Source organism: Mustela putorius, unplaced genomic scaffold (assembly GCF_011764305.1).
Source record: "Mustela putorius furo isolate JIRA1106 unplaced genomic scaffold, ASM1176430v1.1 tig00000487_pilon_pilon_pilon, whole genome shotgun sequence".
Taxonomy (NCBI): Eukaryota; Metazoa; Chordata; class Mammalia; order Carnivora; family Mustelidae; genus Mustela; species Mustela putorius.
This window is the reverse complement of record NW_025421399.1, coordinates 923505-944578: the sequence shown is the minus strand read 5'-3', so window position 1 is coordinate 944578 and position 21074 is coordinate 923505. Positions and strand designations below refer to the sequence as shown.

Below are 21074 nucleotides of genomic sequence, written 5' to 3'. Positions count from 1 at the left end.
GGACCTGGGTGGGCTGTGCACCTGAGGGTAGGTTCTAAGGCTCCCTGGAGCGAGGTGCCGGGGTCTCTGATGCCCAGATGTTCTTTCTCTAAAGACTACCATAATGCAGTAAGCTTCTTTTATTCAATCGTTTATTCGCCAGATGTCTTCTGAAGACCTACTCTGTGCCAGGTACAAAACCACATGCTGAGAGAAAAATGGACGAATTAGAAGGTCAGGGTAGGGAGGACCTAGACATCTAAACCAACAGTTACAGTACAGCGCAGTGAGAACTATTACGGAGGTGCTGTGGGAACACAGCAAAGGGCATTTAACTTCAGGGACAGCGGGCATCACGGAAAACTTCCTGGAGGAGGTTATGTCTGTTTTGAGATTTGAAGGGTGTGGAAGGAAAGGGTGGAGGAAACCAGCAAAAGTCATGGCATTTTCTGGAACTACAAGTATTTGGGGTCAAAGTCTATAATCAAAGACTTTGTGTGGTAGGTCAAAGAGTTCAAGCTGTATCCTAACAGCGGTGGAAAGCCATTGACAGATTTTATGCCAATGAAGTGGCATGATCGCTTTTTGCTTTTAAGAAAGTCATTGGTAATCGCCTCTTGACCTTTTGGCTAAAATCAAGTGTAGAAAGTCATTGGTAGGAGAAGAAAAATGGAGGGAGATGAGACTGGGGGCCTGTTAGGAGACTATGGTAGTATTACAAGTTTTAAAAATAAAAGTGATGAAAGCCTGAATTGGGATGGAACAGAGATAGATAGATTGAGAAGACACTGGGTAGGAGAATCACAAGGCTTGGTGACAAATTGGGAGTCAGGAGTAAGAAAGGGGGAGTTTATCATGTCTCCTATCTTTCTAATTTGGTGTCCAGTTGCCTGTGAATCCATTTGGCAAGATAAGGTATTCTTTATAAAAAAAAGAATCAAGTCTTGCATTTGTTTCTTCTTTTGTTGAAAAGTGGAGAGAGAATGACACGTTCAACTTAAATATATTATGTCTCCAGGGTTTGTGAAACACCCAAGAGACCCAGCAGATAATTGGATATAGAGATCTAGAATTCACAAATGAGAAGTCTAGGTTAGAGATATCAACAGAGTTCAGTGTCATCTACAGCTAAAATTACGAGAGTAAATGAGTTGGCTTAGATACAAAGAATACAGGAGGAAGATAGTCTAAAAACAGGTTGGCTTCCTGCAATAGATGGTAGACTGTGAGCCACTGGAAGACAGGGCAAGTGGTCTGTGAGTCTGTGCCCTCCCAAACCAGCACAAAATAGGCACTTTGGAGAAGCTAGTGAATGACTGGCTGGCTGAATGACTTCTCTCTTCCCACCCACTGTGCTTTCCCATCCTTCCCTGCCCAGTGGTGGGTGTGGTTTCTGCCCCCTTATAGCTCTGTGATAAGCAGGACCTTGGAAGAAGCCTAAGAATGGCACATACTAGGGAGGAATGGAGGAAAGGAGTCCATCCTTTTTAAATTCACTTGCCCCCTTCTTATTTTAGTTCCTCTTAACTCTAAAATTTTAACCTCAAACTCCCTTAATTTACCCTCAGGAAACTCCAGTTTCAAACCCACAAAAACTATTGGTTTGGGTGAGGGAGGTACTACAAAGGTGATTAAGCTGTGTGCTTGCCCTGTCTGAGTTCCCAGTCCAGATTGCATTCGGCAAGACAAGGGTGCTGAGCAGGGTGTTTCTATAAAGGGTGAGAGTACTGGGGACACTGTGGAGCAGGGACCTCACCCTGCGAGCTGCCTTATAAACTCCAGGGCAGGGTCTGGGGCGCCGTGCCACCCTCCCTAGACTTAATGCTGAGATGGCACTCCCAGGCAGTTGACATGAAAGCAGCCTCATAAAAGGGTCAGCGTCATTAGGGTGATGAACCAGTTGTTGCTTGGAGATCCAGAGGGGATGAAAGGCGCGGGGTGAAGACGCCCTGCGTTCCCCTGGCTTGGTTGGGCAGGGCTTCCAAGGGCCGATGAAAGCTGAGGGACCTGGGCTCAAAGTGTGTCTTCTTGCCTTTCCTGGAAGGAAGCTGTGGACACACTCCGGAGTCCTGGGTCATCGAGTCCTCAACCCAACTTAGACTCTCCTGCACCTTACGGGAGACGGTCTACGATCGCAAGTTGCTATGGCAACGAAGCTTTCAGCATACTGAGGACAACTCAGGCCTAGAGAGGCATCACCCTCCTTATCCCCCCCACTTCCGACCCACGGATAAAGTGGCGCCCCCTACGCACAGGAACGGTCCCTGGGTCCCCGCCCCAGCGCGGAGACCACCGTGGACCTCCGGGGGCGGGAGGCCGCTCTGGCCCCAAGCAGAACCTCTCGCTGGTAGACGGGCCCGAGGGGGCCTCTCTGGGCGCAGCGCTGCTGAGCTGCTCGATGCTCCAGCCGGAAGTGCTCTTCACCGCCTGCCTCCCACCCGCCTCTCTGGTCCCGGCGGTAAGATGGCGGCTGCCGCGGAGTGCGATGTGGTAATGGCGGCGACCGAGCCAGAGCTGCACGACGACGAGGAAGCGAAGAGGTAACCGGGTAGCGGGGGAGTGGAAGGAGCGAGCTTCAGCTCCATGACCCCGGGAAACCCGTCCCTGCCATGATGCGACCCGTGTTGAGGCGATGCCCCGCCCTCCGCGACCCGACCCCCCCCCCCATTTGAGATAAGTCGGGATAGACCCCCTGAAGGGGGGCTCCCGGAGGTCGGCTCTCCCCTCCTGCTTCCGCCTGGTTGGGGAGCGGAGGTACAGCCTTGTTCTCCAGCCAGGAGGAACGTCGCCTTTATTGTAGAGACCGGGTCTTTTAGGGGAATCTCAGAGGTCTGTTGTGGGGTGGGGGACGCGGCGACGATGACGACTTCCTTACATCGCCCCCCAGTCCCCCTTCTCTTGTTAACTTCTGTGCATTGTTGTCTGCCAGCACTTTGCATCTTCAAAGCCCTTGTTCTCTTCGCCTCCTGTTCTCACCCCCACTGCTCAGCAATGTACCCCAGCGACCACTAGGCTGGGTCCGAGTGTGTCTCCATTATTGACCTGGTGTCCCTTCCCGGTACCCCGGAAGTCGGAGATGAGGGAGAAAGAAGGAAGAAGAGTGAGGGCCTTCTCTCGTGCTCTGCACGTCAAACTCCTGCCTCTCCGTCCTTCCGGGGGAAGATCCTCATTCTTCCCAGGGCTGTGCTTAAGTTAAACAGCAAAAGACGAAGGCAACGGTTTGGACCCTGTTCGCACTGCTGGGCAGCCGCAGTGGCTCGAGATTGCCAGTCTGGACTAGCCAAGGGAGCTGCTGAGTGAGTGGTTTTCGAGAACACTCTGGATTCTGGCTACAGCTAAGGCAGGCTGTTGGAAGTGCGTTGGGACACGATTGTGGGTAGTTATACTTGTCCTAATCCTGAAGAATTAAGGAAAAGGTTCGGAAAGCCCGGAGCCCTTTCCTATCAACTGCAGATTAATTCACTACAAGTCCCTCAGTCTCCTTCCTTCATCTTTCATGTCTTTGTACGAAACCCTGTATGGCTTCAGTCTGGCTTCATGAGATTGGAAACCAGGATTCTTGAGAATTTTTTACTATCCAAGTTAGAAATACAGGAGGTACTCACTATGGCGGAATGAATAGTAACCAAGCTTCAGGGTAGTTTACTGCGCCCTGTGTCCCGAGATCTGTTGAGAACTGAGAGGCTTGACAAAGTGTGAGTAAGCCCCAGGGATAATCAGAGAAGGCAGGATACCAGAGTCTAGTCTGTTCCTAGTTTTGAGTTTTCACATCGCACCTAGTTCTTCTCACGTGTTTCAGATTAAGCATCAGTAAGGAACTACCAAATGGGAAACAACCCCCATCCCAGCCCCCCACAGACAGAGCTTACATTAATTGCAGGAATTTACTTGGTATTATAAAGAGTTCAGTGGGGGTGTTTTTTGTGCTATAAATAGGGACTTGGGCTATATGTAGTAATTTGAAAAAAAAAAAAAAAAAAAACAACTTCTCCTACTTAGTATAGATCTTTGTGCCTAATTGGAGTTTTACTTCAAAGTCCTCTATCTAAAGCAGGTCCTTTTTTAAACAAAGAAACAACAGAAGTTATAGTAAATGAACCTGAAGTTGTATTAAGAAATGGAAAATAGGTGATGCTGTAACATGACCACATCACACAATAATACAGTATTTGGTAACAGTACAGCAGAATAAGGAGGGGTGTTGACTTAGGTTAACTGCCTTATTTCGTAGAATTTAAGATGTCCTTGAGTGTAAAATACATAGTTGTTTTATCTACCACTGAGGAAAAGTACTGTAAATTTAAATATGAAAAAATATATCTCTGGTAAATAGACTTATACATAATACATATTTATATAGATCTCTTTTAGTTATAATAAGACATAGATATTTATTATATACAACTTAGGTGAGCAAATCAAAAGGAAAATATAGTGAAATAAAAATCACATTTTTACTTCCTGTCATATAAGGCATTCTTAGGAGAGTAAACACTAGGCTCTTGTTAATAAGAAAAAGCCTTGTTTATGTATGCTTTTCCAGTGCTGAAAATTGTGTGATGATGTAGAAGTTCGGGAGGAAGGTGGTTTTACATTTTTCAGGCATCCTGTAATCCTACTTCCCTGCTACCAAGGGAAGTAGCAGGGCATGGGATAGGGACATCCCTTACAGATGCCCTTTAGTCATTTGGCCAAGTTTGTGTCTCTTGTTACAGTCCTGCTACTAGTTCACTTGGGGACACAGGAGATGATGGGTCTCTTGGGTTGTTTTTGTGCAGTCCAACAAGGAGTCCTTCCTTCCTTGCATCTTGGCTCAAGGGCATGCTGCTGCTGCTAAATTGTTACAGTCCCACAGGGGGCAAAGTGAGAAGAGCTTTCAAGACATGGGGACTCACGGTTGCAGCATTTTAAATGGCTAAATGTTTTATTTCATTAGCTTTAGTGTCTCTAGAGAGAAAAGAAATTGACTTTGTTTTTCTTTTTTTTTTTTTGGCTGTCATTCTGACAAAGTTCTTTTCCCCCCATAGCAGCTGAGAGGCTAAAATAAAAGATGTATTAGTTGGCACTCCAAAATAGATCAGGGTTCTGAACATGAAGATTATTTATTTCTCTTTGCCCACCAGAATAGAGAAAGCTACTTGGGGAGCCAGAGAGCTAAATTTCAGAGGTTTTACAATTCAGCTAATTTAATTTAATTTCAATAAATTTCCAATTTAATTTTTCACTTTTCTGGGAAGTTGCTGACTGCTTTATCTGATAAATGAATTCCTGTTTCCAGTGAAGGCTCTCTGGTCACATTTCCTGGGCTAGGGAGGTGTCTGTAGGTAGTCTTTATTATGGTAAAATCGAAGGATTTTAAGTTGCTCATCAATAGAGGAAACACTTCTGTGTCTCAGCATGTACCCAGCATGACTGGATAATAGGGTCTAAAGGAACCAATGGAAGCTGTAGATTTAGGAAATAGAACATGATTATCTCTGTGTCTGTTTTCATGGTGGACTCAAGCAAGAACATTAGGTCCTTTCTCAGTATCCAGGTATCTAAACTCTGTATAGAGTTTGTCTTTTATTTCTTTCTTCATGTTGGTGGTGGGAAGCACTGAACCCTGAACCCAGGGTCTTCTGCAGTTGCTTTTTATTTACTACAGCTTCCTTGGACATTTTGGAGCTCATGGCCATAACTGAAGAGCTTGTTGGGGATGCCTTCCTCAGCTCTTCTTCCTGTTTTAAATTCTTAGGGATTTGTCTCTCTAAATCTTCTCTTGAAGTTCCAGGGTAGGCAGCTAAACATTTCAGTAAGCCCACAAGCTGAAGGGGATATTATCTCTGACCTTAAATTCAAATCAGTGAAAACACTGCTTTCACCCTTCATTTTCATTTTGGTATACTTTAAATGTGGGGTCAGAGGTGGAGAAGTGGGAGGTGGGACAAATAAGTCATGGCTAAGGAAAGGATAAAGCTAGAAATACAGAATCCTGAATACCAGGATTGAACTTGATTAATTAATTGAACAAGTGATGTTAACAAGTGGCGAAATTATTAAATCAGTTGATAGAGCATATGACTCTTGTTCTTGTGGTTGTGAGTTCCAGCCCCACGTTGGGTGCAGAGATTACTTAAACATCTTTTAAAAAGTTGTTAAATGATAACTGGAGTTAAGGTAGAGTACAGAGGAAGAGTCTCTCTGTCCTTGCTGCTTTAATTCAGGTCCGCATACTGACCAGAACCAGAAACCAAATTGAGCCAAGTCAAATGGCAGTTGCTCTAGTGTCTAGTCCATTCCCAACGACCAGAAATCTGATTGGCTTAAAACCCAGGCTTATTGAACATTCTAGCCAATCAGGGATGAGTGTAGTCATTGAAGCTAGTATTTTAAAAGTTTTTAAAAGCTGAGTACTGGGCACTTGCCTTTGGTTTTTTTTTCTCTAGGACTTTAGAAGATTGGAGAACAATGGTCAGCGGCTACCTAGGTGCCTTGGTCTGATGCACAGTCCCTCTGAGAGCCCATTTCTCCCTTACTCCACTAATGTTTGGTCCCTTTTCTTCAGTGCTGAGTGATGTGGAAGTTACTTAGAGGTCGTTCCAGGTATTCTTTTAAACTCTCTGAATTTCAGCAGTAAGAACAGGATTCATTGCACAAGTTATCTCAATGTCTATTCATTTTATTGGACTGAAAATTTTTTTCCTTCTCCATCTAAATCAAAATAGCAGTTCCTGTGTTTTATCCCACCATTGGCAGAGGTGTGAGTGTTTGAGACTTTTGAGAATGAAATATGAAGAGGAGGGGCACCTGGGTGGCTCAGTGGGTTAAAGCCTCTGCCTTTGGCTTGGGTCATGAGCCCAGGGTTCTGGGATCGAGCCCCACATGGCTCTCTGCTCAGCAGGGAGCCTGCTTCCCCCTCTCTCTATGCCTGCCTTTCTGCCTCCTTGTGATCTCTGTCAAATAAATAAATAAAATCTAAAAGAAAGAAAGAAAATATGAAGAGGAATATTTGACTTTCAGAGTCTAATTCTGACCCCTAATATTCTGTGTCTCATTTTTGTGGGGAGACCAGGTTGTCAGATAAGCAAAGTGTTAACCATCTCTTTTGATTCTATTATTAGGCTTTTGGGGAGGGTATATGAGGCAAGCAACATTTTTCTCTTCTTGGGAGTTTTTGTCCTGCAAGTTCTTCCTCTGACAGTTTGCTCCAAGATAGTCAATCACCTGTTAAAGTAAGGAACCAAGATAACTTTATTTTAGTATTTTTTGTGAGAACTTTAGAAGCCACATACCAGTTGACAATCTAGACTTCCCCACTCTGGTTCCCACTTCCACCCCTCCCTCCCCCCAAAACTCAGAAAGCAGCCTTTTTCTTAATTATAGTTCCTTAGTTCTAGATTTTTGTTGGGTGCTAATGTCCCAGTGAGGGTAGTAGGAGATCTCACAGAATAGGGAACCAAGGGATAGAAAATGGTGGGTTTGGGGGTATGTTATCAAAATAAGACTGACTGTTGCTGAGAGGCCAGGACTTGTGTCCTCAGATTGGCTTCTGAGAAGTTTCTCAGAGCCAGCATTATGGTTGGGTCTCCTCTCCCCTGGAGTAAAGGTTAGGTAGATGCCAGCTTGTGACACCTCCCATTTAAGGAACTAGCATAAATATATTGTGGTTGAGTCAGCTGTTTCATGGGAATATTTTTCTGTGGGCAACAATAGGGTTTCTGTCTGGGTCAATTGATTAGTTGATTGCTTTTTTCCCCCCACACGGAGTAAGACATTGCCAACTCCAGTGTGTTGCCTGGTGTCCTTCCCTACTTGAGCAGTAGAGAGTGCTACTGCCTTGTGTAGACTGTTATCTGTGACTCCCCTTGGTCCTTTCTGGCTCTGCCCCTGTTGAGGCATATCCCCACCACCACCACCACTGAATGTCCAGAAAGAGAACAACTGGAACTGGTATGTTAATGAGTTTTCTTCATCTTCGTCTCCTCCCCTGTTTTGGGGAGAAGGATGGGTATTTTAATTGTGCTTTAAAGTGAAAATAGAAGCTGTTTATTCTAAAGCAAAGGTAAAGGAAGGTGGGTAGCTCACTTTACCACCTGGTGGAGAACCCACCCTCTGTTTTCTCTGGACCATTTTGAAGCCTTCATTCATACCCAGTATATAGCACCTTGCATTCAGCAGGGGCGGAGTCTGTGGAATTGCTCCACCTACCTATATAGATCAAACTTGTCATTTCATCCGTAGACTAGTTAGAAAACGAAGAAAGAATAGTATGTGTTTGGTAAGATGGAATAAAAGGCTCCCGGGCTCCTTTTACTTATTCTCTCATGGAGGTCAGAGAGAGTACAACATGAAACAGGCCCTCTGACATGCCTTTGGGGACAAGAGGTCTTGGTCTGTGGGAAGGAGGAAGGAATTTCTACTCTGAGACTGGCCAAGATCCCGTAAATTCTAAAGGGTGGAGGATGTTTCTAGATCGAAGAACAACTAGTATACTTGACTGAATAAGAGAAATGGGTGCAACAGTCACAGAGTGAAGGTGACATTTTGGAAGTAGTAAATATGGTAAGAATGCCTAAAGGATATTTGACTTAGGGACAGTATAAAGTGTTATTGTTAATAGGTAGCTTTTTCTAAGATTCTTCCTGCCAGTAGAATGGTCTCCAAAAGCTCTGTGCTTTAACAAAAGAAATCATCTTGTCCTGAGTTGTATTTTTAGCAGTTAGATTTTTCTTCCACATCAAAACTAGCCGAATACATCAAGAAAATGCAAAAAAGAGAAAAAAAAATCTCATTCAAGCTTCTGTATCTCTTTTGATTTAAAGTTTTGTTTTTTTTTTTTTTTAAGATTTTATATATTTATTTGACAGAGAGAGACAGCGGGAGAGAGAATACAAGCAAGGGGAGTGGGAGAGGGAGAAGCAGGCTTCCTGTCCGATGTGGGGCTCGATCCTAGGACCCTGGGATTTTGACCTGAGCTGAAGGCAGACACTTAACAACTGAGCCACCCAGGCGCACCTTGATTTAAAGTATTATTAATGGCTATTAGTAGAGCTGAACTTGGGGCGCCTGGGTGTCTCGGTAGGTTAAACCTCTGCCTTCAGCCCAGGTCCTGATCTCAGGGTCTTGGGATCAAGCCCTGCAGCAACCGGGCTCTCTGCTCAGCAGGGAGCCTGCTTCTCCCCCCCACCCCTCTCTGCCCACCTCTCTGTCTACTTGTGATCTGTCAAATAAATAAAATCTTAAAAAAAATAATAATAATAAGAAAACCTGAGCTTTATCAAAAATATATTATTCTAGCCAAATACTTGAAATAAGTAAAAACAGTCAGGTGTGTTTTTCTCGTAAAAAAAAAATCTAATCCACATTTCCTAAGTTGCAGATGTTACAGAATAGTGAACTGTTCTAGTCCCTTTTTTTTTTTTTTTAAAGATTTTATTTATTTATTTGATAGCAGAAGCAGCAAGAGAAGCAGGTTCCCTGCTGAGCAGGGAACCCAGGGCCAGAGCTCCATCCCGGGACCCTGGGATCATACCTCAGCCAAAGTCAGACAGTTAACAGACTGAACCACCTAGGCGCTGCACTTTTTTTTTTTTTTTTTTTTAATGCACAGAGGTAATAAACCTTAAAGTGACACTGTACAAATACTGAATGCATCTCATCCCCATTTTAATAATTCATAAATACATGAAATGTGAAGCATTTCCAAAGAGAACTCAGTCATATTGAGGGCATTTTCCCAAACTGCCACCCAGTGAACCCTGCATTCATGAAAGCTGATGAATAAAATTCTCTTAACTCTCTCATTGCTAAAAGATAAACCAGTTGGTCGAAGGTGAAGATCTTGCTTTACCATTAAACTTGGAAGTATTGAGAAAGAAAATGGAGATTTTTATAGGGCATCTAATTGGGGTCCCATTGCAATGTGAAGTGTGGTGTTTGAATGTATGTTTAATTTAGCTGAGCTATAAACGTGCAGAGTTGACTGGTCATCATAAGCCCAAGTCGTCTGAATTGGTCACATGATGCTGAGCCTTGCTAAGACCGGTGTGATATCAAATGGTTCCTTTGGCACTGTTCGTTGGAGTGATTAGCGTCAGTGATGAATGAGTGCTGCATTGGGGGAGAGAGAATATAATTGCATGATCAGAGGATATACAGATTTTTAACATGTGTAGTGTAGAAGAGCAGGTGTCAGGCTGCAGTTTTCTGATTGACGAAGTTATTTCCAAAAAAAGAAATACATCTTAAAACAGCAAAGCAGATCAGGAGTGGAATGTAGTCTCCTTACCTGTTTCTGTCAGAGAGAAGGCCGCCCAGGCCCTCCAGCACTGTTTCTGTTGTGGTGGAACACCCCCCGCCCCCCGGTACTTCCAAAGAGGATAGAAGTTTTTGAAAATCTTTCAGTAGCTCTTTTCACAGGGATTTGTTGCTGGCTGTCAAAGTGAAAGGACTGGTTTGGTGGAGGGTAGAGTCTTTCCCAGCATCTCCTGACAAGTCAGAGACGAAGCTTATTCTGCTTAGAGATTTGGTGGGAAACTAGATAAATTAGTTTTAATCCAGAAACCTTGACATTGGCTAACAGGATCTAGTGGGAAAAAATCTGGGACTGTCAGAGTTAGGCCGCCTGTGCAGCTGCCTCGGATACTTCACTGGCTCTTCCTCCGTTGAAGGACCTGAGAGAAGATTGCCGTAACCACTTCAGGAGGCCCATGGAATGCCTTTGAAATCTGAAAAAGTACTAGAGATGTAGTGTAGCTATTAATAGGTCCAGTAGTCAGTTAGGGCCAAGTCTATCTTGATGTGGTATTATATTTCAGGGTTTAGTCTGAATTTTATTTTGTGGCCATAGAAAATAACCTGTAGTGTCATTTAGTCCATTTTGGACCTCTTTCTTCTTTTTGATTGGTCCAGGCGGACCTAATTAATTCCAGTCCTTCCTTTCTCAGTGCTGATATGTTTTGGTAGCTACGTGTTGTAACTTCACTTGGTTATCAAATCCGCTGATGCTGGCGGTGAGTGGAGTGACAGATACCAGCACGAGACTGCCCTCAGTTCCCTCGTTAACCGGCTCTTCTCCTTCTTTTCCAGTCCCACGCCTTTGACATCTCATCCTTCAGTCCCTTTGCTGTAAGGGCAACTTGAACAAGCTTCAGCCCTTTCTCAGACTCCCAGGGCAGGACTTGAATGGATTTGACCCTGGAATTGTTCCTGATGCAGCCTTGTTCAGTTCTTGCTGCTGCCATGCTGGATTCCAAAGATCCACTTTTTCCTCGGCTGGTCTCACAGGGTCAGGCCCATTGGTTAAAGCATGTCGTGTATTTGGTGGGGAGGTTCAAAACGATGGAGGGACTCCACTTTGGGAGTTGGACCTGGAGGCAAAAAAATAAGCATTCAGCCTAAAAGCACTAAGTGCCCATTGTTCAGGCAGCTGTAAATCAACCATGTTTCTATGAAAATAAGTCCTTTTCATGAGGCAGTTGTGTGGGAATAGCTAATTCTGGCCTGATGCTGTGCAGTGTGAGATTAAAAACATGGTAACTTGTCACAACACAATTCTTCTTGTTCTTTCTGCTGTGGGCTGACTCTACATTACTCGCTTTGTTTGCTCTAGAATGGAATCTACTCACCATTTACTAAAATGAAATGCATTTCTTGGGGGAGGCAAAGTCCAGTTCACTAGGTCTTACATCTTAAAGAGAAAGGAGCCCTGCTCTCTCTGTGACTAATTGTTAGGAATGTCATTTAGCTTGTTTAAATCCAGATTGTAGTTCTGGAGTTGGATTTTATATGCTGGGGCTATTTTATGTCTTAGTTTGAAGAAATTCACATTCATTGCCCATGTCTTGTTCTTAGCAGGAGAGATTAATTTTTAGTCTTAAGCAATAGCTAGAGATGAGCATTGGAGAGAAAGCTTAGCATGGTAGACAGTGCAAAAGCTTTGGAATCTGTCACATGTGGCTTGACATCCTGACCCTGGGCCAGTTTTTAATCTCTACCCCTTATTTAACTTCTCTGAGAAATGGGAATAATGTAACACCTGGTAGGAAGATAACGCATGGAAAGTGCCAGGCTTCAGAAATTATTTCTGGCTTTCCACAGAAATCATTTTTTGTGTTTTTATAGAAGCTGGTGCTGAAGTCCCTCGCCTCCATGAAAGTTGGTGTTTTAGGAAAGAAAGGGCACCTTTCTGTAGCTCTGCAGATTGCTTCACCTTTGACTAACAAGCTTTCTACTGCTAATACAGTGTCTTTTCAAGGGCCTAGATACCCTTGGTTTTCCTCAGGGATTTGTGTATTCTTAGCCACCAGCCAGCTAAGGAGAAGACTGGGTCTTCTCAGGTGCACTGTAGGCCCAATGTTTCCTTTGAATTACCACTCCATTTCTTCATAGTCGTCTGACTCAGCTTCTGACATCCAGTGTTGGGGAAGCCCTTTCTTCAGATCTCTTGACATGTCTCCTCTTAAAGGATAGGCTCCTCATAGTTTTATAGTGCCTTGCTTAATTTAGAACTGCAGGATGGTGTACACTATGTAGAAAGGTTGCAGTTGGTCCCGTAAATCTTGCAGTTGTGGGGATCCTTCTTGAGGACTTTGAATAGCAAATGGCCGCTTCATAGCATTGTACCAGTTGGTGTAAATTATTCAAACAGATTTATGTCCATCACAGTTCAAATCTGTCAACATTTATAGATCATTCCCATTTTTCTTCTTTCTTCTAGCAGCTTTTTTATGTTAGTAGGGCTTGCCAGGACAGTACTGGAGAAGAAGGCAAAGGGAGATTGCCTCAATAAAAAGAGGGTGGCTTTGCCACTTTATAGTTTAAAATACGTTAAATAAATAAATCAAATCTTCCCAGTGCCAGTGTCCATAGAATCAAGCTCTAAACTCCCATACCATCACTATGTTAAGAATTAGGTACTTCTGTCCCTACGTCCCTTGCACTGGATTCTATTTTGGGTGTGTAGAGGACAGAAAAAGAAACAGATTCTTCCTTATAGCAAAAATGCTCAGATATTTAGTTATGTTGCAGGAATCACTTGGGTACAGAATTAATCTTCGTCACTCAGTTTGGTCATTAAAATGATTTGGTGTATCTTTGGTAGGGGTTACTAGTTCTTCTAAAACATTGTTAGTCATATCTTACCCGATTCTCATTCCTTGATCTGGAATATAATTCTCCTTACATAACATTATTCCTTTCAGAAAGTACAATTTGTCTAATGGCACAGCTTCAAAAATGGATCTTGGAATAGGGCAGAAATTCCGGTATTATGCACTTGGTGGTTATACAAGGTACTATAGGAACGGTAGCGGGGCACAAGTACCCACATAGATTTGATAGGCAAACAGAACACCAGTAGATGGGTACAAATGAGAGCATGGCACTGGCAGGCTATACCTGTTATCCAAGTTCTTGGTCTCTGCTGTCACTCAGCTCCGTCCTCCATCTTAAATACCAGAATGCTGTGCTTTTAACTCCTTTGCCACCTGCTTTTGCTCTGCTTGTCCTTTCAATGACAAATGGAAGAGCCAGTTTTCAAGAAAGTAAATCATTGGAACGCTAAGGATGTGACCCATTTCACATTCAGAAATCATTGCCCCTGAATGGAGTGATCTGTAACTGAATTTTTATGTTTGCTAAAGAGGCAGCAGTAGTGACACAGTGGAAAGGAAATAAATGTAAAAATTCAGGGGCACCTGGCTGGCTCAGAGGAACATGCAACTCTTGATCTCGGGGTAATGCGTTTGAGCCCCATGTTGGATGTAGAGATTATTTAATAAATAAATAAACTTTAGAAATTTCCGTCTCTGTGAGAGGATATCTAAATTTGCTTGTTGTAGGGGATATGACTATAGGCAGGAATAGCGAGGAAAGGCAGGTAACATGAGAGTTTTCTTTGTTTAGTTTGAATGTATCTAAGTGACAAAAAAAATAGCATCAAACAAATCTATAAATTCCTTCAAGTATCACACTATGCTTGAGGCTCTAGACCAAAGATTGCTCCCATGAGATTACAGAGGTGAGTCCTTGTGTGTAACATGCTCCTCTTTCTCTTTCCTTTTCAGGGAAGCAGAGTCTTTCAAGGAACAAGGAAATGCATACTATGCCAAGAAAGATTACAATGAAGCTTATAACTATTATACAAAAGCCATAGGTGAGAAGGACTTACTGCTTATATTGGAAGATAAATTTGCTAAATATAAATTCTATTATAAGTAGCGCCTCATGAAAAAGTAGCCTTTGGCTTAGTGAGTTCATAATTTACTCTGTGAAATCTTTCAAACTTAATTGGCTTATGAGGGATGACCTATAAATGGGTAGTTCTTCATTTGACAAATTAAAGGCAAGTCCAGAAATTCTAGATATGGCAAAAAGATAATCCACCTACATGCATCTCAGCCATTTCTGGCTCATTTAACCGTGTTAGAAAATGGCCCTTACGAGGGGCACCTGGGTGGCTCAGTTGGTTAAGAAAATGGCCCTTACGGATATTAATTATCAGATCTTAACAACTTTCATGCCTCCTCTGCCAGCATATTTTAATCCCATGTCAGCATGTTTCTCACCTAACTTGCTTACAGGCTCTCCAACCCTAATTCAACAAATGCAAATTCATTTTTCTCTCTCATTATCTGTAATACAATTCATTAAGAAGATAAATGTGCTGGCCCCTCCCCTTTAAAGGATAATCAGTGCACTTTAAAGCTATCAAGTTATTTTTAAGTAACTATTTTTTTAATTAAACCTGCTCTTTGCACAGGTAGTCAAAATTTCGGCCATGGCCTTTTAGAGTATGTCAGCATTCCTATTATAGTTTGATTGCCTTGATGTAGTTCTGAAGGGAGATGGCCCCTGCGTTTTTGAAGCAGTGACCCATGCTAAGCCTTATTTTATTTTCTTCTGCCTTTCCTGTAGATATGTGTCCTAAAAATGCTAGCTATTATGGGAATCGAGCCGCCACTTTGATGATGCTCGGAAAGTTCCGGGAAGCTCTTGGGGATGCACAGCAGTCAGTGAGGTTGGATGACAGTTTTGTCCGGGTACGTAATGTGACCATCCCTGGGGAGGACTGGTTGCTGCAGTTGCGTTCCTCTAGCCCAGGTCTTCTCCGTCTTGACGCCGTAGACACTTGGGACCAGATAATTCTTTGTTGTGGGGGGCTATCCTGTGTGTTGTGTGACATTTAGCAGCATCTCTTTAACCACTAGGTATAAGTAGCACCCCTTCTCCCCGACTGTGACAACCAAACATGTCTCCAACGTTGCTAACCATCCCGTGGAGGGCGGAATCTCCCCTGGATGAGAACCGCTGCTCTGGCACTTTCATCCCATGCTGGTTTTGTGTGGGTGTTTGTTGCTGCTGTTGGTTGCTCTCTGCTTGGCCAATCATGCTCCTTTTCTTCGCTCTTTGCATTTCTTCTAGGGACATCTGCGAGAGGGCAAGTGCCACCTATCTCTAGGGAATGCCATGGCGGCATGTCGTAGTTTCCAGAGAGCCCTAGAATTGGATCACAAAAACGCTCAGGCACAACAAGAGGTATGGTTCTGGTCTTGTCCATATGGAAAGAGACATGTGGTATAGTGACCTGAAAGTCAGAACTGAGAGCTCAAAAAAAAAAGAACTGAGAGCTAGTCCTAGTTCTGGCATTGCCACACCTGGGTCATTATAGGCAAGTCTTGTAGTCTGAGCCTCAGTTTCTTATATGTAGACAAAGTTTTAAATATTATTTATAATTTAGAAATTTGTAAAATGGAGGGTTTCTGAGATGGCTGTGGAGCAGAGAGCTGCTGCAAGGAACGGATTTGAGTGAGGTTAAAGTATTTGAGTAAATTCAAATCCTGATTAAATCAGTAGCAGCTAAAATGTGTTTAGTTCCATTTCCATTTATTCCCAGTTTACTCCTGGATGCGTTTTAGTGAGAATCTGGAAACTTCTGCTCAACCTCTGATGATGCCGTGCCTTGAATTTATGTCTGTCAGGTCATGACTCTGGTTTTCCTGACTTGAAGTTCAAACTGAGGTCACAGTTGCATTTTCACCAACTTGATTTGTGAAAAGTCTGTGGTTCTGATTTTCTTGAACTCATATTTCATCAAAACCATGATTTTTGTGTGTGTTTGTGTGTGTGGTTGTTGAATTTACAACATCATTAAAACTTTCCTTTATCTGATTTTCTCGTATAGTTCAAGAATGCTAATGCAGTCATAGAATATGAGAAAATAGCAGAAACAGATTTTGAGAAGCGGGATTTTCGGAAGGTAAAGTACAACTATGGGGAAATCTTACCTACCCTTTATTACAAGGCTCCCCACATGCGTGCGCATATGTGCGTGGATGTGTGTAGTGTGGTACAAAAGGTGTGTGTGTGTGTTGGTGGGTGGGTGTGGGTGTAGGTAGTATGGTACAGAAGATCCAGAATAATAAATTACCACTTCAGTTTGACTTTGGCTTTTTCTTTTATTTTTTTTTTAAGAGTATTTTTTTTTTTTAAGAACACGTTCATAGTAGAATTGAGAGGAAGGTACAGAGAGTTTGCATATCCCCCTGCCCCCACACATGCATAGCCTCCCCCATTATCCATATTCCCCACCAAAGGCACTTTTTTTTTTAAAGATTTATTTGAGAGAGAGAGTGCACCAGAGAGAGCAGAAGCATCATGAGGGAAAGGCAGAGGGAGAGGGAGAAGCAGACTCTCCAATGAGCAGGAAGCTAGGACCCTGGGATCATGACCTGAGCTGAAGGCAGGTGCTTAACTGACAGCCACGCAGGTGCTCTGAGGGGCACATGTGTTATGGTTATGGTTTTGACAGTTTTGAATAGAGCTGCTCTAAACATCTGCGTGCAGGTTTTTGTGTCGATACAAGTTTTCACTTCTTTTGGGTAAATACCAAGAAGGGCAATTGCTGGATCATGTGGTAAAAGCATGTTAAGTTTTATAAGAAACTACCAAAATGACATCTAAAAACTTTTTTGCCAAGGTATTTCTTTTCTTTTTTTTTTTTTTTCAAGGTTTTTATTTTCTAATGATATTTGACTTTATGTTAAAAAGCAGTGTGAGTTTACTCAAGTTTGTTCCTGCTTTTGATATAAGATAATAGCTTAAGAGGGTACTGGCATATAGAGGGAATACTAGCTAGAATTAAATATTAGGTTTGGGTAATCCATTTTAATTTGAATGAGAGCTAGCTTTAACTCCTGCTTCGTGTGAATTAGATGCAGGTCTAAATAAAAAATAGAGGCTCCTTACAGATTTTTGACCAATGTATGTAACCTGTCACCACTACCGTTTTGATGTTAGGCCTTTCTGTGAAAGCACACTGCTCTCCTTTATGGAGCTGTGTGATAGTCCATGAAAATTTATGTGCCAAAAGGGTTCACCTGTCTGAAAGCATGGGAAGGGTATAAAAGTTCTAGATATCTTTGTAGCTGTTGTTAATAGTGGTTATGTCTCATCTGTATAATTCTCAATTCCCGGGGCGCCTGGGTGGCTGAGTGGGTTAAAAGGCTCTGCCTTCGGCTCAGGTCATGATCTCAGGGTCATGGAATCAAGCACCGAGTCAGGCTCTCTGCTCAGCAGGGAGTCTGCTTCTCCTCCCCCCCCCCCGCCTGCCTCTCTGCCTACTTGTGATCTCTGTCAAATAAAATATTTTTTTAAAAAAATTCTCAATTCTCTGCTTAGGTGATAGCTTTCATTAAAGTTTCAAAAGGGAAGGTGAATAGCCCCCTAAAAAGGTAAAAACCACTGATTAGGATCAATTTTCAGGATCACTTACAAGAGGTTTGTATCATCCAAGGAACAGATTGTTACTTCATACGTGGGAATTTGCTCAGTGCTTTCTGTAGAATGTATTCAATAAACGTTTGATAAAAAGGTACAGTTAAGAATTATTATTTTTTAGAATTATTCTTAATTATTCTTTTTTTTAAAAAAAGATTTTATTTATTTAATTGACAGCGAGATCACAAGTAGGCAGAGAGGCAGGCAGAGAGAGAGGAAGGGAAGCAGGCTCCCTACAAGTAGGCAGAGAGGCAGGCAGAGAGAGAGGAAGGGAAGCAGGCTCCCTGCTGAGCAGAGAGCCTGACTCGGGGCTCGATCCCAGGACCCTGAGATCATGATCTGAGCCGAAGGCAGAGGCTTTAACCCACTGAGCCACCCAGGCGCCCCTATTCTTATTCTTAAGTAACAAACTGCAGGTATTTGGTAATAAATATTTCTGATTAACTTATGCAGAGTCCCAGCATTGACTCCTTGGCATCCCTCTTCTGTCCATTGGTTTTAATAACCACAGTGTCTTTGTACTGTGATTCATAAGTTTTTTGAGGGGTGTGTGTGTGTTTAGAAAGCGATTCTGCTTTCTGTCACGTTTTCAGAGGTTCACATAGGCAAAAGCTTTGTCTCAAAAGGCAGTTTTTAGAGTTTCTTTTCTCTCTTGCCCACTCTGGAGCCAGAATCCCCAGTTTGTGACAGAATCCTCTGTTTGTGACATCCCAGCCCCCCCACTGTAGCTCATGGTGATGTCACAAATGAAGAATTATGATCCTGGCAGGGGAAACAGATGAACTTGGAAGAAACAAAGATCTTCTTTGCCTGCAGCTGTCCATAGTCATGGGGGTTGGGGGGTGGGAAGTGAAGCACTGAGCCTTCAGCTGACACGCCACTGACCCGACGGGTAGAACCATCTCCACACAGAACGTTGCAAATGCAACGGGGTGTGGCTGCTTATATCTGATTGCTTCCCCTCCCTCCCCAGTTCTTTTTCTATTTAAGGGAGGAAAAAATTAGCACCATGACTGCACCCTACATGATACCTGAATTTTCAGTATATGTGCTGCCGAAGCGAGCACGATACCTGAATTTTCATAGTATCCTTAGAACTTCGAGGATAGTGACCTATGCCCCGAGAGAGAGTTCTTCCCCCACATTGCTCTGTGAACATTGCAGTCTTCCCAGTGGAGCAGCTCTTGTTGTTTTCTTACTTCTGCATATTTTCAAATTTTAGATTTTTGAATAGGTGCTATTCATCATTAAAAATTTGAGAAGTATTGGTGGAGTGGGGGAGGTAGAAGTATAAACAATACTCAGTGATAGGTATTCCCTCACACTTCTGTCTGCCTAGTTCTCACCCCCTCAAGTAATCTCTGGTCTTATTTCTTCTGTTCCCCTACAGTTTGGTTGTACATCTATAAGCAAATAGAAATACAGAGTCCTGATTTTCCCTTTTTTATATGAAAGGTTACATGCTTTTCACTGTTGTGGACCTTTTTTTCCATTTAGTAGACCTTGAAAGTCTTTTCTTAGTAATACATGGAGTTGCTTCATTCTGTTTTAGAGCCAATTGGTATTCCATTATATGAATGTCTAACCAGTTGCCTGTTGCTGGAATTTGGCCCATTATTACTTCTGAGCTTTCAAACTTCATTTCTTCCTGATCCCCATGGCCAGATTCTTAGACAAAATGGTGTCTCTTTTTTTTTTTTTTTAAAGATTTTATTTATTTATTTGACAGAGAGAGAGATCACAAATAGGCAGAGAGACAGACAGAGAGAGAGATGAGGAGAAGCAGGCTCCCTGCTGAGCAGAGAGCCCTATGTGGGACTCGATCCCAGGCCCCTGGGATCATGACCTGAGCCGAAGGTAGAGGCTCAACCCACTGAGCCACCCAGGCGCCCCCAAAATGGTGTCTCTTAATTCCACATTCCTCCTTCGGGTCATGTATCCTTGATGAGAATATGATTCAGCAAGGACCTCCCAGAAATAGCAGCTAAATCAGAAGCGAAGCCTTTGGGCGCCTGGGTGGCTCAGTCGTTATGCATCTGCATTTGGTTCAGGTCATGATTCCAGGGTCCTGGGATCAAGCCCCAAATTGGGCTCCCTGCTCAGCGGGAAGCCTGCTTCTCCCTCTCCCACTCCCCCTGCTGTGTTCCCTCTCTTGCTTTGTCTCTCTCTGTCAAATAAAATAAAAAGTCTTTTAAAAAAGTGAAGGCTCAGAGAACAAACTTATGAAAAGAGAAAAAAGGAATATGTGGAGAGGCTTTATCAAGCTGAAAGATAAGTAATCCCATTGTGTGCAGGTGCGTGAGAGAGAGAGAAACACTTTTTGGTTTATATATCTTAGCATGTGGAGTATAGTAGTCTGATACAGTCTATTTAGGACCATTTTAAACCAACCATTTTATTGGTATATTTCTACTAAAATAGAAGTGGAGGGATGCCTGGGTGGCTCAGTCAGTCCTGGGATTGAGCCCTGTGTTGGGCTCCATGCTCAGTGGGGAGTCTGAGGATTCTCTCTCCCTCTGCTCCTCCCCTCCACTTATACCCCCCACAAGTAAATAAACCTTTTAAAAAATAAATAAAGGGGCACCTGGGTGGCTCAGTGGGTTGAGCTTCTGACTTCAGCTCAGGTCATGATCCCAGTGTCCTGGGATCGAGCCCCACATCGGGTTCTCTGCTCAGCAGGGAGCCTGCTTCCCCCTCTCTCTTTGCCTGCCTCTCTGTCTACTTGTGATCTCTGTCTGTCATATAAATAAATAAATAAATAAATTAAATTAAATAGAAGTGGAAGTGTGGCCACCCGGGTGCTTAATGAGATGTGAGGCTCATGGTACAGGGAGGAGGGAACAGTAAGCACTTTTAGTAATATAGGGAGCAATGATTCTGTATCAGGTAATTTTAGGTATCCTTGCCTTATGTAATAGGCTAAGCATGGTAAGTTATGCAAAGTAGCAAATAACCATATTTCTACACTAGAAGAGTGTGAATTTTGGTCCCAGTCACTGTGGAAGCAGCTTCGCATGGTGATTAACACCTCTGGAGTTATAGTGTCTGAGACCGAATCCTGTTGCTGTCACATGCTTTGGTGACCTTGAACACATTCCTTAATCTCTGTGTTTTAGTTTAGTTTCTCATTGATAAAATAAGGTACTTCATAAAATTACATTATAAAATTGTTGTAGTATTAACTTGGTCAGTATATACAGTACTTAAATGTTTGTTGTTGTCATGTCATTAGAATCTGGATCAGTTTCTCCCCTTGTTTCAGTGGTTTAATCAAATGAATTAGCTATGTTCCTAGGCTCTGATACTGCTTTTCTTTGAATCTGTCTGTTGCTCAT

At 43.0% G+C, this 21074-nt stretch overlaps 1 protein-coding gene across 3 annotated transcripts in view; it reads left to right on the top strand.

Moving 5' to 3' along the window:
- The first annotated feature begins 2268 nt into the window (after nt 1–2268).
- Nucleotides 2269–21074, top strand: part of DNAJC7 (DnaJ heat shock protein family (Hsp40) member C7) — a 28890-nt gene continuing 10084 nt past the window's right edge. The window contains exons 1-6 of one of the 3 annotated variants that reach the window (XM_013045948.2): nt 2419–2519; nt 6408–6564; nt 14028–14116; nt 14878–15002; nt 15385–15498; nt 16145–16219. In XM_013045948.2, the coding sequence (XP_012901402.1) occupies nt 6536–6564; nt 14028–14116; nt 14878–15002; nt 15385–15498; nt 16145–16219 (432 nt within the window). In that variant the 5' untranslated portion in view covers nt 2419–2519; nt 6408–6535. Of the gene's footprint in view, nt 2520–6407; nt 6565–11115; nt 11249–14027; nt 14117–14877; nt 15003–15384; nt 15499–16144; nt 16220–21074 lie in introns of those variants that run through there. The other 2 variants (XM_004772720.3, XM_004772723.3) reach the window with 2 other exon arrangements.